The 18,607-nt window shown below is 40.0% G+C and overlaps 1 protein-coding gene across 4 annotated transcripts in view; it reads left to right on the forward strand.

The window, feature by feature from the left end:
• The window catches only part of LOC146379685 (glutamate receptor 1-like), a 110,482-nt gene extending 97,879 nt beyond the window's left edge, over positions 1-12,603 (forward strand). For 2 of the 4 annotated variants that reach the window (XM_084941013.1, XM_084941012.1), the window contains exons 17-18: positions 3,348-3,482; positions 9,107-12,603. In XM_084941013.1, the coding sequence (XP_084797139.1) occupies positions 3,348-3,482; positions 9,107-9,319 (348 nt within the window). In that variant the 3' untranslated portion in view covers positions 9,320-12,603. Of the gene's footprint in view, positions 1-2,277; positions 3,483-9,106 lie in introns of those variants that run through there. The other 2 variants (XM_084941016.1, XM_084941014.1) reach the window with 1 other exon arrangement.
• Positions 12,604-18,607: the final 6,004 nt, after the last annotated feature.

Consider the following 18,607-nt stretch of genomic DNA (forward strand, 5'->3'; position numbering starts at 1 on the left):
ACATTTCAAAAGGCACATATTTCACACTGAACAGAAACAGCTTCTGTTTGTTTCCCAACAAATTCATACAATCTATGTGTGATTACAGCAACCTGCAAGTGGCTAAAGCATTTGCAACAAAGTTTTTGGCGCATCACTGTAGACCTATTTGAAACCAAACCAGTGACTGCCAGCAACTACTCACCAACTGGTTGAGGAATAATGGTATGTCCTGTGACTGAAGCCTCAGAAGGTTAAACATGAACGGTCTCTTCTCACCTATAAGTATGAAAGCAGGTCGCAAAGTGACAAACTTTTCATTCAAGGTCATAAAGTCATTTTTTAATTGATTATTTTTTTGGTTTATTGAGGATTTTTGTTTTTGCTTTTACAGTGTATCGCTGCTACTCAGTTGACCATTCTGAAGAACTGAAAGATAAACATATTAAAACATGAAAACATTTTAATATCCTGATGGCATGTGTAAACCCCACAACTCCAATTTGTACTCCTGACTTAAACTGAGAGGCCGCTGAAATGTGCTGAGTATTTTTTATGAACTTCTTTCCTACCAAACGTGCTTCAAGCTCGAAGACAAATTTATGCAAATTGGGAGGCAAATGAGCGGGGCTTCAGCCATTTCTGACAAAGCAGACATTTTTTGGAGATAAGGGGTTTTCATGAGTCCAGATCAGTGGAAATCCATCAGATTTCTTCAGAGGCTTTTCTCTGCTCAGCCTTCCTTCTGTTCTCCAGAATATTCGGTGGTCAGCACAGTTCAATGGAAGCAGCCGCAGACAGACGGACGAGTGACTCTGCTGAAAAATGTGACCTTTTACATCACTTTTAATCGCACATCCAACTGCCTTTGGGTGCCACTTTTACATGTGTATTTTTAGTCTCTGCTCGTGGCTGTACAGTGTCACAGAGTTTTGAAAAAGACACTTTGTCTGCTAAAAAGGAAAGAAGAAGCCGTCAAACAGACATAATCAGGCCCGGAAGATAAGCTCCAGATTGAAGCAGGTTTGCGTTCCCTTCACACAGGTCAGATGTAAAATGTCAGATTTTTATAAATGCAGATATATTTGCCTGTTTCTTCCTCTCTCGCTCTTTGAGTCTCTCTCTCTCTCTCTCTCTCTCTCTCTCTCTCTCTGTTTATGGCTGCTGACCAACTTTGATTAAATTGAAGCAAATGACCACAGCTTTGCCCCCACCCATCCTCCCTCCTCCCCTTTCCTTCCCACACACAAATGCTGATGTTTTTGTCTCCAATCTGTCATGTACCTCCTGCTTCTTCTGAACTCGCTGAGTAACAGACCGTGACTAACAAATGGTGGAAAAGCGTTCATCAATCTGTTGAGAAAAGACACTTTTAATGTCAGACTGAAAGTGCAGCACTGAGAGTCATGCCGATGATTGGTGTATTTCCACCTTCCCTTTGGATTAGTTTAGTGTAGAGAGAACTTTCCATAACAAAAATATACAGAGATGATAAGATGTGTCCACTAATAGAGATTCATTTACTAAAATTGATCTTTGTCATCTCTTTATTGAAGCCATTCATATCAGAAGCTGTATTCAGAAGGCTTTCGCATTATGTAAAAAAAAAACAAAATGCCCTCAAGTTTTCAAAACGTTTAATGTGACATGATTAATTCTGGAGTTTATCTGACTTGCTGTGTAACATTTTGTTTACACTTTGTGCAGTGATCATGCTTCACAGCTCACTGAGCTCAGCTGCTGGGTTTTTTCAGTAACATAATATACTACTATACTTTAACACCACTACATAGGACAACAGATTATGTACAAGTCTCACGAACAAAGAAAAGTCCCTATAAAGGCTGTTGATCTTATTTATGCAGTCTGTAAAACACCTGTAAATACAAGGGTGATGGCAGGGACAACTTTAAAAATGACCCATGACTGTTTATTCCCAGAAACAATTCTTAAAAGAAAATTTAACCTACCTGGTATCTAATCAGTGTATTTGGTTAAAAGATCTCTGTTAACAAGCTGATTTCTACTATCATTCACATGATCTCTTAGCTAACTGGTTAACAACTATAAAGCATCAATGAACAATACTATTACATCAGATGTTACATACAAATTCAGATGACTTTGTTTTTAAGAAGTCTGACTTTTTTAGTGTCTTTTGCTGGGATTTCCCAGAAGCTGATTGGTTGAGGTTAACATGACAGTGTGGAGAGGAAATCCCACTGATAGGCTCACAGCACTTCCTACTGTTGAAGGGAGGCCCCGCCCACTATTTCCTCCTTTCTTTTTTTCTAACAGGCTGCATGCTATTGGATGAAAAAGCTAAGTCACACCCACCAAAAACCAAGCGATGCATGTGAGGAAAGAACGTGCAAAATACAAGAGTTCGCCAACTGAGCCTGTGTTTTAAAAGATTGTGATATAAAGCTATTTTTCATAAATGACACATTTCTATGACCGTGAAGACCAGCACAGATATAATGAACCTCTGAATTGAAGTATAAGACCTTTTTTTTTAAGAATTTCAAGATAATTTTTTTCCCTCATTTTGTTTGCATTTTCGTGCATGAAGCTGCATGTGACAGATCAATAGATGTGGATGTTCAAAGGCTATGATTGAGGCAATGGAGGGTCATTTTTTTCATGAGGAGATGAGCATCAGCAGGGTCTTTGCCCTGTTCAGTAGGGGTATTAAGTAAAAGGGTCAGATACATTTGGACTTTTAGATACATTTATATATCAGATAATATTGGGCTAAAGACTAGATGGTTGAATTAGACTCTTGGAGTGACACACTCTCATTTTAATTAGTTTTAATGGATAAATGTTTGTTATTTGTTAACATTTGTTAGCATTTATTAACTAGTTTAACTGTTTCCTTATTGTGATTAGCTAGCAAAAAGTGATGATTTTTTACAAAGAGGAGTTTGTTCATATCTCAAAATAGACTCTGATGTACAAAAACATCAAAGCACAATTAAAACTTACTTTCCTGGCAGGTGTCACCGATTAGGTTTTATGCTTTGAATGGAAACTACAAAATTATCAGTTAGGCAGTAAATTTCAAATTTCAAATTTGAGTGGATGTCGCCCAAAAGTAATTTCATATTAAATTCCATAATTCAGGGGATCTCAGACATTCTCTGAGGGGATTTATATTTCCATTTGTCAGAATATCACAGCCTTTGAACGCTGCATAATGGTCTTCTTAGTTAGAAACTTGTATTTAGCTTTGGGATTTTAGACCATTTTAAACTTTTTAAAAATAATTTTGTCCTTTTGCTTACAGTTGGATTCAAACCATAGTGATGTCATGCCTCTGTGCACCATGATTCGGTGTCTCTAACCTCACTTCTCTGTGCTGATAGGACAAAACTAGCGCGCTCAGTCTGAGCAATGTAGCTGGAGTTTTCTACATCCTGATTGGTGGGCTGGGCCTGGCCATGCTGGTGGCTCTGGTCGAGTTCTGCTACAAGTCTCGGATTGAGTCAAGAAGGATGAAGGTGAGAACAGAGAAATGGTAAAATTGTAAAAACAAGTCTGCGATTTTTGCTTTTAAACGCTGAGCCTGAAATGTTTTAGCTGGATATTGCACATATCTGATGTTGCCGTACTTTTTTTAGCTTCTTTTGATCCAAATGAAGCACAAATGTCTATTACATAGCTCTCAGAAGTTGGGCTGTCCTGGCCAGCATGAACATACAATATATATTGCCAAAAGTATCAGTCTGCAGTGCTCGTCTGCCTTCACTCACATATGAACTTTAGTGACATCCCACTTTTATTCATATGCTTAAAACTTTGCAACTATATTAGCTTCAACTCTTTAAAGAAGGCTTTCCAGAAAGTTTAGGAGTGTCTTTATGGAAATTTCTGATCATTCTCTAGTAGCACATTTGCCAGGTCAGGCACGGATGTTGGATGAGAAGGTCTGGCTCACAGTCTCTGCTCTAATTCAGTCCAAAGGTGTTCTTTCAGGTTGAGGTCAGGACTCTGTGCAGGCCAGTCAGGATTAACTACACCAAACTCACTCGTCCATGTCTTTACAGACCTTGTTTCTTGCACTTGTGCACTGATTTGTTAACTGTTACAGAGGTAGATGATCTGGAGGAGAACAACCTCTCCTCCAGATCATTTCTGAGCTTCAGCTTGAAATTTATCTGTTGAATACAATCTGGTGGTTTAAACAGCTGCTGGTGATGTGATCTAAATGAGTAGCATGGTACATGAAACAAGTGTGATTAGCACTTGGGAGCAAACACATGTTGGAATTTTGCAGCCAGGATGGTGATGTGTACTCATTTACTTGTTTGTGTGCATCAGTCAGGACTGTCGCAGGAGCATTTTGGAAGAGCCCGAGTCCACATAAAAATGCAGTAATTCATTCTGAGCATGATGAAAGCACGGATAACCTTCTCAAGGTTGTTTTTTGAAACAAAGCTGGCTCTGGCAACAGATTTGATTTGCAAATTTAAGTTAAGAAGAATAAAAAAATAACATAAAAGTTCTCACAGAAGCAACACCAACAACCAGAGATAGAGAGGAATATTAGTGAATGAAGGTGATGGAGACAGATGGGTAATATATGCTGAAGAACATACGTAAGGGCGAACTGAGTAGGTATATCTGAATATTATTAGTGCACGGCTCATGTGTCTATATGGATCCAAGGGACAGAAAAAAGAATAGAACCCCAGTCAGACCACCACAAATCAAAGGTGGTACTTAACAGAAAGGAAAGAGTATTTTAGCCATATATTTAGGGTAGTGCAACAGATTCAGGTTTGCTTTAGTCAAGTTTAGTTTCCACTGTTTCAGTTTGGTGTAGTACTTACTGGTTTCTGTGGTAGTTCAGTTTTCTGTCTATAGGGTTAATTATGATGGCTTCAGAATTTCTGAATAGATTTAAAAGATTTTAGAACTTTCAGTCATGAAAACATCCCAGTCTCAAATGTGACCAAAATTACAGACATTTCCTGTATATTTTGTACTAGTTTTGTTTTTGTTTTTTGTAGTAGTAGTACAACATCTCTGTAGGTGATATATAACCTTCGTTCCAGCTAAGTGGATGTTTTAAGCCTGGTCAAATAGATAAACATAATTTTAGTGCATGTTTCTTTTACACCAAAGTTCGTTCATTCGTGGGTGCAGTTTTATTTTTAATCATGTGCATGAGCTGCTGCCCTTTTCTGCATGGAGCCACAGGGCAGGAGCAAAAACACTTCTGCCATTTCAAAGTACATCAACTGAACTCTGCTCATCTGCCACTCGGGTCTCGAGCTCCTCTTTATCGCCGGCGTCCGTATGTGATGAAACTGCGGTCGCCTCATTACTGACTGTGCTGGTTAATACTGAGACTTTGATGGGCTGCTCAGAAGGAACAAACAAGTCATTAGAGTCGTTTTTCCACAGCAGAGGCACCAGTGTGTCAGGTCTTCTCTCCGCTGGACTTTGCATTCACGTCACATTTCTGTCTGAGCACAAAGAGAGGACTTAAAAAACTCTGCAGTGGTGACACAACATGTGGCCAAGATTTCATCAGTAAGAGCAGATGGGGGCACATACGGAGCAAGGTTACACAACGGTTACCTGCTGCAGAGGAATTCATGTGAAGGAGCACGACAGCACACACGGGACTGATAATCAATAAAGGAATATCCATAATGCATTCTCTTCTGATACATTGTTGAAACTAGGCTGTTAATATTGCATCATAGTCTCCCGTAACAGAGAAGCAAGGGTTTTTAACTTCACTAAACGTTTGGATTGTGAAGCTGTTCTGGTCTTTGCAGCTGTAGCTTTTCTTTTTATTTAAGGTTGTTTGCATGTGTCTTTGTGCTCCAACATAACTTTGGTGCCAAGTTGCGATTAGATTGACCATCGTCTAAGGCACCAGCACTTTCTTACCCCAGCCCATTATATAATGGCTTTTTCTTAGATGCGAGACGTTCTTTGTCATTGTGGCATTAGCTGATACTGAGAGATAATGGTCCCATATTAGAGGTCTAGATAGTCTGTGTCCCATTTTCCTTTAGTTTTCACTTGTTGGTTATTTCTAAGAACTCAAACTTCTTGGTCAGGTTTATGTGCTCAAAAGTAACTCGTTAAGTTTAAACACTAAAACGTTCGGGATTAGGTTTAGAAGCTGAAAAGAACTTTGTTAGACTGAAGCACTAACAAGTACTTGATGGACTTGAGGAAGAGATTGTGGTTTGGGTTTAAGAAGCATCCTGCACTTGAAAATGAACGGTTGGGGGTATACGTGACAAAGATCAGGACTAGTTAGGTCTAGTCAAAGGACTCAAATGGTTTATTTATTTATATTTCATATAATAGTGGTTAAATTTAGGTGCTGTGAAGTAGTTCTAGTTTTCAGGTTTCTGAAAACTGCAGTTAGGTTTACGAGAAGATTGTGGCTTGGGTTACACAGCTCACAACAATAACCCACACACTCACTAATGATGAGATTTGAGGACAGACCCGTCGCACTGATCTCATAACCTACTGTGTCAAGGCACAGAAACTAAAGGACACCCTGTGCTCAACAGAGACACGACAGCGACAAAACTGCATTAATTAATACCCGAGGGATGAGAACGCGCTAGAAGCAGAGATACTGATCGTGTTAAATCCATACATGACACTTTGTGTTTTCTAATCCCTCCAAATATCTGCCATGTGTTGGGATGTTTATTCAAGAAAAGAAATGCATTACACGTTACTTGTCATTTATTTCCTGGACAAAGTAAGTTGTTCCATTACTTTTGCATTAAGTGGCGTGAGATGCTTTGTGGCTTAATTGCATATGATCAGTATAAACCTTATGCTCCATGCTCACATTCTGACACAACTTCCTGTCCTAATGAGGCTGCAGATCACTAAAGTTCTTTGTTCTTCATTAGTAACATCTGTGCAAACCTTGATACTAATTTGTCACATAGAAGTGGAACCGGACCTGCTAGAGGGACATCAGGATTAATCTTCCTGGGACAGATGATTCTTCCTGGAGTTTGCATGCTCTCTGTGTTGCTGCAAGAGTTTTCTCAAGATTTTCGAGCTTCCTGCTACAGTCCAAAGACATGCATGTCCAGTCAAGTTTGTACATTCACTTTATGACAGTTAAGATATCATAACAACAACTGTGTATTAGATTAGAAAAGTTCATGGTCTCCAAAAAAGGAATCCTTCCCACCTATATGCCAACCTGTTTGCATTCATCTGTTTGAAACTTTCCACCTGTTTAACACCAGCTTTAAGTTTTTCCACCTATTACTCAGTGGCTTTATTACTTTTCTTCACATTGAGACTTATTTTGAATTAAGTCTCTACATGAAAATGCCCCTGTAAGTTCTATAATGTCTTTTACTTATCATCAGATTCTTACTTTTTGTACTTAAAAACTGGCCAAATCGACAAGTGATACTTAAAATTCAGTTTTAGCTTCAACAGGGCTGTCATTGGGGCCACAGTGTTGGAAGGAGACATTTTCATATTCAGGACACAAATATCTCTGGTCTGCTTCACGATGGTTTAACAGGTGGCTATTATTATCTGCAGGCAACAGCAGTGATGGTCTGATTCTGCAGGGACAGATGCTGTTTTGTTGTTGACATCATATGTAGAGCTGCTATCATAATAAAACCTTCTATCAAAACGAAAAAGATGGGCAGGAGATGCAGAGACATGAGGGGAGATGCCCATGGTGCTCGGTGTCGGGCGTTCAGACGTAAGTACGCTCGCTCCAAGCTGCTTCAGTAAGTGAATAAATCCAGGATTTATTTGTACCAATCTGCCTGACGACTGTCGGCACTCTGCAGCAAACAGAGAGGGAGCGTGGGAGCCTCAGAGGCCCGATGCAGGATATTAACTTTGGATCCACATCATTAGTTTTACTGAGAGGTGAGGCTGAGGGAAAGAGCTTCATTCTGCTACTGAAAAACAACTTCTACTCTGATCACTTTTGGTGATGACTCTTTTACAGACACACACACACACACACACACACACACACACACACACACACACACACACACACGGTCTACTGCGGTACACACTCATTCAAGCATCATTTATCCAAAAACTGGATGTGCAGCTGTGAAACAACTCATGGAGGCAATTAGGAGCCTTCAACCAGATCACTGTAGTTTATGCCAAAAGTCTTACTTCTCAGAGTCATAACTCTGTGAACAATATTAACATATATAAAGTGCGTCATTATTTCTGACTTCAGCCGACTGAATGTCTATGAATCAAACTAGAAATCTGAGGAATAAAGAAACTAAAGAACCTCAGTGGAAAAGCCATCTAGTGTAATAGGAGGTAATACTTCCTCCATCCATCCTCTTCCGCTAGGCAATGTTTACTGTTGTTAATTTGTTAAAACATCATTTTAAAAACACCCCCCACCCCCACCCCCCCACCCCCCCCACACACACACACACACACACACACACACACATTTATTATTGATACCTCATGAACTTCCTCAGCATCCACCAGGTTTCCACTCTGTGTTGGTGGATGTGAAAGCCAAAAACAACAAGAATATCCCTCCATTAATCAAATTAATCAAGGTAAGTGATTAGTAGAATACATTTCTATGCTGATATTTGGTGATTGTTATTATTCATGCTGGGAGCATGAACATCACATCTTTTTGATTTGTGCAGAAAGAACATCTTTCACATAGAGCAAAGAGTCTGGAAAGTACACTGGCAAAAAGTAAAGTTTTCAACATATGAAATATAAAAACGGAATAAATAAAAGAAACAACATGGACTCGAAGAATTTGTCGATAAGATCCAAATAGACTTTTTGCTATCTGGTTATGGATGGAAATAAAAATATCTACATTATGGATATCCAAGGTAAATCCACGTGAAATGTGGCTGATTAATTCTGGCCTTAAAAAGGTAATATTAATTCTGTTAACTGGAAACTGAGGTCAAGAGAAAAACTCACTGTTGAAACTATTAGAAGGATTTTCATCTGCTAAATGAAAGAGTATTGGGATATTTTTCCTCTTTGCCAAACAATTTAACTATTTAAACTGAATTTAATAAAGACTTGTCTTTGTGTGAGTCTGTGTGCTTAAATAACTTTTGTCTCATCTCTCCCTGTCTTGCAGGAGCTTATTGATGCCGCCATGATGAGCACCAGCCTTGGCGGGATAGCGGTGGCAGGAGGAGGAGCGGTTGCTGGTGGGTTAGGAGTTGGACCGTCAGGACTTGGAGGGGAGAATGGCCGCGTGGTGGCCCACGATTTCCCAAAAGCCGGAGCTCAGGGTTTACCCTGCATGAGCAAAGCAGCCGGCCTGGGACTCTCCTCCACAGGCATGTGATCCTAGCCAAGACTCGTTATTGGACAAGACGCTTCTATCCATCTACCTGTTTGTCAGTCTGTTGGTGAGGAGAGAAATAGAAGGTACAAAGTAAAGAGAAAAAGGGAAGCATAAAAGAAGAATAAGGATGAAATGTCGGGTGGCAAGGGAAGTGAAAAAAGGGGAGGAAGAACTATAAAAATGGATGAATGGGAAAAGTGTTGAATTCAGAAGAGAAAAGAAAAAGATTAAGAGGGATTTGGCAGGCAGAAGGAGAAGTGTTCATGTTCACCGTGAATGACTGAATACTGTAGAACTCTGAACAGAGAGCACCTGAACAAAACACCTGAGAGAAATCAAGACAAGCAGCGGGGCTTAACAAACTCTAACTAAATGAACTGGAATTACTTTTTCTATGAGCACTGTCTTAAACTGAAGCAGCAGAGGGGGTTGACCAGTGTTTTGGTTGGGGGGGATAACTTTTTTAAACCTCTTCTTGACCTTCACTCCAGTCCCCTCCTCTTCCTTTGTGCTTCGTCACATTCACACAGAACTCCATGTCCAGATCAGAGTTTGAGCATGAAGACCTTTTTCAGGAACATGTGCTGAAGAGCAGGAGCACGGTGGTTAGCACTGTTGCCGCACAGCAAGAAGGTCCTGAGTTCAATTCCACCATCAGGCCGGGGTCTTTCTGTGTGGAGTTTGCATGTTCTCCGCGTGTTTGCGTGGGTCCCCTCCGGGTACTCCGGCTTCCTCCCACCGTCCAAAGACATGCAGTTAGTGGGGATAGGTTAATTGGTTAATCCAAATTGCCCATAGGTGTGAATGTGAGCGCGAATGGTTGTCTGTCCCTGTGTGTTAGCCCTGCGACAGACTGTGAACCCCGCCTCTCGCCATATGACAACTAGGATAGGCCCCAGTGCCCCCCGCGACCCTGAAAAGGAGAAGCGGAAGCGGATGGATGTGCGGAAGAACAGCTGACAGCGCTCTGATCTGTGATCTGCCCCAAGAGTTATATTCATATTAATGCAGTTTAGGAATACAGACTGATGTGTCATATGCTTTGAAATTGTGAGCGTGTTTATGTGGAGATAAGTTTACTGGTTATGTTTAAGTGTCCTGCTATTGACACTAAAATTTCAAAAATTCAGAGCGTCTTCAATATGAAGCAGGCTTAATCAGTCAGCAAATTATTTCAAGCTTATTAAAGAGTGTTTTTTTCTGCTATGAAGGTGACACAAACAAACCTCATCATACATAACTGCTGCCAGTGAAAGAAGTCCTGATTTCTAGTTGCAGCAGCACTAATGGTGCGCCGCAATGTCACAGGAATTTACTTGCATTCATTTAGGGTTCCAGAAAATGTATAAAGACGTCACAAACTCTGGCTAGTGGACAGTAGGCAGTAGAAATAATCTTTTTATGAAGGGTAGCTGGCCTCAACCTTAGCGACAAGGTGAGGAGCTCCACATCGAAAGGAGGCAGTTGAGTTTTTTCAAGCACCTGACAAGGATGCAAGAATGACAAGTTTCTAATCTGTTCTGTTTGCTGCCTAAAAATGTCCACAAACAATCATTGCCCTGAACTTCCAAAGCAATTTCCAAACTCCCTTACTGTCAAAAACCCCACCTGCAGCAAATTGGTCAACGGTGGAATTTATGACGATCAGTTATTGAAATGTCAGATATCACCAGCTTGAACAATATGCAGAAACCAGGATGCTCGTATTATCATAGTTTCCATATCATTAATAGCAGGACGCTACATATCCATGTAAGCACACTCACTGAAAATGTGTTTTGTGGTAAATTTACACTGAACCTTTCTTGATGTGACACACATAAAATTTTTAAGTGAGTGTTTTTTTTTTCCAATATTTTACCTTTGGTTTAAAAGATTTTCCCCCCTTTCCAGTCTTTTAATATACTCAAATATAAATTTACCCTCTTAACATCCAGCAAGTCACCAGTAATCCATTTTGAGTTCGGGTCTACCCCTTTGTACAGAATTTTCACCTGTGTGTCATATGCAAATGGAACTAATATAACAGAAGAACTGAAAGGCCAACATGCTTTTAACACAGTTAATTTGAAAGGTAACAACTATCCACATTTAGCATGTGGCTAAAGTGCAGCCATAATTCCAAGGGCTTCACTGGTGACCTGGAGGATGTCAAGGGGTTAAATCAGGTGCCAGTAATATGTGCTACAGGAAAAAACAACATCTAAGATCCAAAAATATGATGCCATAAGTCAAGATATGACCTAGAATTGTCCCAGACAGTAACTCCAGTATGCAAACTGTAACATGTGTCCCAAACCAGCAGACACCATGAACCATCTGATCAGCTATGGAAGATCTTTTTTTATGGTCAACCAGAATTACCATTTTCTGGATAAAACGTTCTGTTATAGATAGAAGCCATCGAAAGAATAGATGTAGCTCATTTTTTACAGGTTAGGAATGCAGTAAAATACTTTTCTGTGAGTATTAGAGTCACCATTTTGATTTCACTCACACACACAGCAGAGAGTTTGTAGCAGTAGCCTCCTGACAGCACCACCTTCAGCCAACACAACCAGCTGCTTCTCCTGTACACATGGAAGTTTCTGCTGGGCTTTAGCTACACTCCTACGTTTGGTGTAGTCAATCATGTGGAAACAGGCACCATCAAAGGGACCAATCAGAACAAAATTTCTAACTAGTGGAAATGAACAACATCACCTGTATCCACTGGACTATTGGACACAAACCAAAAGTCATTCAGCTCTCGAAATTAAATACAAGAGAAACAAGACTGTGACCAGTATGCTGTGAGTTATAATACTGGATCTTACAGTTACTTTAAGTATCCACTAAACTCTCCCATAAATGTCAACAATCTCATATACTCACATAATTTCAGGACTTGATGTTGATCGGTGTTAGGGTCATGTGAAAGGTGTTCAGTGTGTTCTGTGTTATAAAGAAGCTGAGTTTTCCTTCAGTTTGCTCAACATTTCTCTCTGATCAGGAATCCTGAGAAAGAGGAAACTTGTGACAACTCGGTTTGATTTGGAGGTTGTTTCCTCACATTACTCCTGGATTTCCTCCCCAGTGTTTTCTGGACTACACGAGCAATCAAGCAGCACCGCAGCAAAATGTTTTATACTCTGAAACTGAAAAATCAGGTGTTCACAGTTGTATATGAATGATACTGTGCCGAGCTTCGCCTGTTTGTCTGCATAATCTTTTTCATTTATTTTGGAATTTATAATCTTTTGATTTTTGTCACTAATCCTATTTAATAAAAACTTACATTATGAGCTTGACTGTTGAAGTTTTCCTTTTTTTCCCACTTTTGAGTTGAAATGATAACAGATCCAAGTCTCTGCAGGACTAATTTGCCTGCTTGTTCTGGCACTTTACACTTTTTCATTTAGGTCTTGGCAAATCAATTAAATCCATGGGTTCACGCTTGATTAAAGATTTTTACTGAATGTCAAAGTGCTTGCTTTAAACTACATTGCATGATTTTCAACAGCTTGTTCATCATCAAGTCGTTTCAATTTTCTAAGATTCTTTAATGACTTTGATTTGAAAACCACCCTTGACACCTCCATGGTATTAAGGGTGGAATGCCCACTCTGATTTGAGGAGTTGTTCCCTATAGTGGGGGAGTTTGAGTATCTCAGTTTGGTTTTCATGATGGATTGATGCATCATCTGCAGTGATGTAGATGGTATACCTGTATGTGGTGAAGAGAGGGCTTGAAGGTGAAGCTATTGATTTACTGGTCAATCTATATTCCTGCCCTCACCTGTGGCTATGAGCTGTGGGTGGTGACTGAAAAACAGCAGAAATGAGCTTTCTCCAAAGAGTTTTTGAGCTCAGCCTTACAGACAAGTTCAAGAACTTGGTCAATTAGCACTGAATGTTGGTTTTTAAAAGTGAGAGAGGCAGATCAGAGCATCTTTGTTTAGATGGTTGACTGAGTCAATTGTGGGAGAAGCTGAGTGGTTAATACTGTGGGTTCACAGTGGCTTGCATTGAGTGTGACTGGTTTGTATGTTCTTTACGTGCCTGGGCAGGTTTTCTCTCAGACCTTTGGTTTTTCCCACCCTTTGAAAACCTGTTGACATGTCCTGTGTAATATGTGAACGCATCATCTCTTTTCTTTTTAAAAAGGATCTTTGGTTGTATCCTTTGTTGAAGGAGGTAATAAAGGAAGGCCTGAAGCATCCTTTCTTTGTATTTACAGAATTCAACTAGCTCTTATTATCATTAGCATCATTCAGCCAACATAAACTGTAATATTCTCATATATGTATATATATATATGGTTAATGTATTTTATTGAGCGTGTCTGTGTTTGGTTTTCTGCTGAAACTGTGTTGTTTGGTGATGGTGCTAAAATTAAGACCTGACTTACACCCAGCAGAGTTTTGCCGCTAAAGAAAAAAACGATTTTTTGCGGCTTGAGTGGGGACTATTTTCCTCATCTATCATGTTATAGAACATTATGAAATAATTTGTTGATACTCTGAAGCCACAGGGCAATGCCAGATGGGAGGTTAAATCAGATCGAGAGTCCTATTTCCCGCTCAACATGAGGCTCTTTGAAACTCTTAATCTTGTGTCTTTTTATAGTATGTATTCTTTCTATAGGCGGGTATGTGTCTGTTAGATGAAGGAATGTGATATCAAGCCTCTCTTCACTTTAATTATCTCCCATTATCTGGCATGACCAATTGGTAGAATGACAGTTGTATGCGTTCTGCAGAAATATCCACAAGCAGCTGTAATGTTGTAATGTGGTAACTGAGCCGCTGTAAAGACATCAGGCTCTGAAAATAAAAAAATGCCAAAAAACATTTTGTGATGAAATTAGACAGCAGGAGATACTCTGATGACCAACACTCCAAAATCCACTGTAGCTGGCTGACAGCAGAGGCAGATCAGAGGAATGTCACTCTGGGATGAAGTGATAATGTGACCAGAGAGGCTCAATAAGGCGTCACTTCACAGGACATTTCTGAGGAAAATCACCCTGCAGAAAGCACAACTCACCAGCACAATCAATACTAAATGTGAGACACAGAAAGCTTGTTTTCAAAGATTTGACAGCAACTCAGGAAACTAGAACAGCAGGCCCTCTGCTCGATGCACGAGGCATCTGAACAATCCATTTTACAAACATACCAGACTCGTTATAAGCTACCTGAAGCCGATGTCTATCAAAGGGAACATTGTATGCTTTTATTTCCTGTCTCATAAAAAGTCTTGCAGTGGTGGATTTTCATATTAGACATGGCCAAAGTTTCTAATAATGAGGTCAGTATATGTACAAGTAACCCTTGTAAGCTAAAGACATCAGACAACAGAATTTTTTTTCTCTCACCCTTTTGTGATGTAGAAAAAAGGGATTTCCAATATGGTATTCTCATGCATAGAAGCCCCGCCCACCTGCCATTCAAATCTTAAGATGATCAGTTACTGAAATGACAGATATCACTGGCTCACACAATATGCAGGAACCAGGATGTTCGTGCTACCATAGCTTCCACACCATGAATATTGGAATACTACATATCCACATAGGCATAAACTTGAAAATGAACTCAAAGTAAAACCTAAAACTATGATAAAGTAAATCAATACAAGACAAATATCCCAAAAACTATTATGGTGGCAGAAGTGATAAGAAATCATTTCATACAGTAGAGTTTTACACTGTGTTTTTCTTGCAAACCTTAAACCTTATCAGTGAAGGGATATGATTGTGTGTAGCTTCTTCAAAGCATTACATTATCAGAAACTCAAATCTAAACATAATTATTGCAGCCTGTAAATACCTGACAGAAACTAATCAAAGAACATCGTCTTGAAACAAACAGGACAACTAATTTATCTTTGATTTAAGCTAAGATCGATCAACACAACATTTGGCAGATCAAACTTCAAAGCTATAAAATGAACTGATTTTATTCCAAGAAGTCACCTTTCTAAATGCTGCTTTGACAATAATATTCCCATCTGCACAAAGAAAAGGTCCGATGGCAGACGTTCGCCTTCAGACACTCACTCGGAATGAATCTCACATTTGCACACTATAAAAGATGACAGAAGATGTGGAAAACAGAAGGTGTTTAATTGCTGAAATGTTTCTTGAGTTTATAGGAGAAAACGAGGCTGCAGGAGAATTTCTTTGTGGAGTTTTTAAAGTTGGAGGCAAACCTCAGGCTGCTTAAAATTAAGTGGTTCATACAAGAAACTTCAGTAAATGGAGTGCGTTTATCTTTGCCTCTGGTTCTCTTGGTGTCCTGCAGAGTCAGTCCCCTTTGGCTCTTTCACCTTTTCTTCTCTCTGGATTATTTTTTTATTTCTTTGCTCTATCGATCGTCTCTTGGTCCTCTTCTCTCTGTAAGTGTAACTTTTCTTTGCCTTTCCTGTACAAACACCCACTACTATCTCTAACCTGTTTTTCTACCCCATTGTTCTTCCTATGATTTTATCTCTTGTCCTTGTTTTCTCTCCATTAGCTCTTTTCTGATCTCTGAGGACTTCTCAATGAATGGTTTGTTGTCCTGAGGGGTACATCATATCACGTAACACCTCATTACTCTCCCTGCTGCGAGGGAGGATGAGACAGAAGGAGCCGACAATTAGCCCCAGAAAGACCCATGATTAGGAGTTTGTGGCCCATTACCTTTCACTGTGCACCCTTGTGGAAACTTCTGGAAGACCTGCGAGGCGGAGGAGGACTGGTTCCCTGAGGGGCTGCTGGCAAAACTGCACATCCTTCACTGGAGACAAATAAAGGAGTTTGAAATAAAACAACACAAGTGCAAATGAGCTGAAGAAGAAGAAAAGGAGTCCTCTGAATGAAAATGCAACAAAAGCTGTTTATATTTGCTTCGTTTTAACCCCTTTTTACACAGAATGACGGAACTACAATACTCTGGCAATACTACCAAGTGTATGTAGGGTACAGTCTGAAACAAAAATAACTTTTCCAATGGCTAGCAAACTCTTGTGATTGTACCAAAATCCCTTTAGAAGTAAATCTCATTACATACAGAGTTATTTTGAACCACCATCTACATTAGTTGTGGTGGTCACTGGAGCAAAACACTGTAACTATATATAATTTTAAACCATCAAATCTGATTTTTAAAAAATGGTGAAAATTTTTGCTGATTACTGTCACCTTTGCTAAAATTGTCCAAAGATTTAGATTCAGGATTCTTCTACAGCCAAATCCCATTCTGATGAAGGATAGTATCAATGACAGCCCGGAGTTGGCCCAAGTGCACTGGCTCAAAATGAACCAAAATTTACTTAACCTATACATGGTCCACAGATAAATGGTAAATGGCCTGCATTTGTATAGCGCTTTACTCAGTCCCTAAGGACCCCAACGCGCTTTACACTACATTCAGTCATTCACACACAGGCAATGGCAAGCTATTGTAGCCACAGCTGCCATGGGGCGCACTGACAGAGGCGAGGCTGCCGGACACTGGCGCCACCGGGCCCTCTGACCACCACCAGTAGGCAAACATGGGGTTAGTATCTTGCCCAAAGATATTTGGCATGGGATCGAAACACCGACCTTCTGATTAGTGGCTGACCTGCTCTGCCACCTGAGCTACAGCCACCCCTAGGTGAATTCCCAGTTCTCAAACCAAACTAGATGAACACAACAGAAAGCTAGCCAGATCTAGTAACCTTGTCCAGGCTGGAGCACAGCTGGGAGGTTGACTTAGCTATCTACAAGTGTTTGCATAGAGGTGCTTAGAAGTCAGTGTTAATGGTAGAATGCTAACACGCTCCAATAGTGAGACATTTGAAATTCAGAAGTTGACATTGTTCTTAGCATTTTAGCTTGCTAAAAGTAAAAAGTATACTGCTGATTGACACATGAGGTGGTGGTAAATACATTATAGGGTTACATAAGCAACCAAAACCTGAAACATCTACTAGCAACTAACTGTCAGTCACAAAGCACTGCGCAAAGAGCAGCTGTGGATGTGCTTTTCTACTCTCCCAGAGTATTCAAATCACTCTATACAATATGCCACATTCACCCAGTCACACAAGAACTTTCTTTCAACTGAGCACTTCCTAACTACATTCATACACCTTCACACTCTGATGGATGAATCAGAGAGTAACTCGGGGTTAGTATCTTGCCACAGATACTTGACATGCAGACTGGAGGAGCCAGGGATTGAACCACTAACCTTCCAATCAGTAGGTGACCTGCTCGCCCTCCTGAGCTACAGCCATCTCCTACGTTTCAGAAACTGCTGATTTCTTGGGATTTCTTCAGACAACCATCTCTAGGACTTACAGAGAAAATATCCGGTGAATGGCAGTTCTCTGGGTTATAATGCCAAAGGTCAAAGGAGACTCCTTTGAGCTAATAGGAAGGAAACCATAAATCATGCACAATCAAACTTTGAGCAAGCACTTTGCAACAGGAAGAAACCTTTAGAGCCAGGCTCAGGGAGGAGTGGCCATCTGCTGTGACTGATTGGGGACGAGAGGAGGAAAACGATGGGACAAAAGACACACTGTGGAAGAGAGAAAGATATTAATAATAATGATCAAATCCAAACTGGTGCATAAACACAGAGAGGCAAAAACTCCTGTCAGCTAAGAGCAGGAAACTGAGGCTACAATTCACACAGGCGCATGAAAACTGGAAAATAGAAGAGAGTAAAATATGTGATTTCTATTCAAACATTTGGATGGTCGGGACAGAGTCTCAAGTAAACATGGAAGAAAGGCTCCATCTCACTGTAACCATGGTTCAGACTGCTGGGGGAATGAATGATGTGAGAAATATATTCTTGGCCCAGAATTTAAGTGCCACTGCCTGGTGTGGTGTTCTTATCCATCTCCATCCCTTTGCCACAGTTATATTTATCTTTAAATGTAATATCATTCATCATATTTTGTGCTTGTTGTTTGGGGTGGTTTGTAACTGTAACGGCAAAACTAAATAATAAATAAACACTGAGGATTTAAATGCTTTTTGTGGCGATGCTCTTTAAACTCTATGTGGGTAGAAAAAAAAGACACTGCATTCTTTATGGAGAACAGTTTGCTTTGCTTTTATTGTTATACTTAATTCAATAAACTAATGGGTCCTATCATACATCTTCGCTGGCTGTGAAAACTAAACAATTATGCTTGATTTATATTTGTGTTCTGTTGCATTTATGTGGGCAAAAATCTGTGCTTCAATAAATCCTTCTGCTGTTATTGATCAAATTATTGATTCATGAGGAAGGACTCTGCGTTTGTGAACACGGGCTGTCG

Source organism: Perissodus microlepis, chromosome 10 (genome assembly GCF_051167445.1).
Source record: "Perissodus microlepis isolate ML-2025 ecotype Zambia chromosome 10, ASM5116744v1, whole genome shotgun sequence".
NCBI classification, from domain to species: domain Eukaryota; kingdom Metazoa; phylum Chordata; class Actinopteri; order Cichliformes; family Cichlidae; genus Perissodus; species Perissodus microlepis.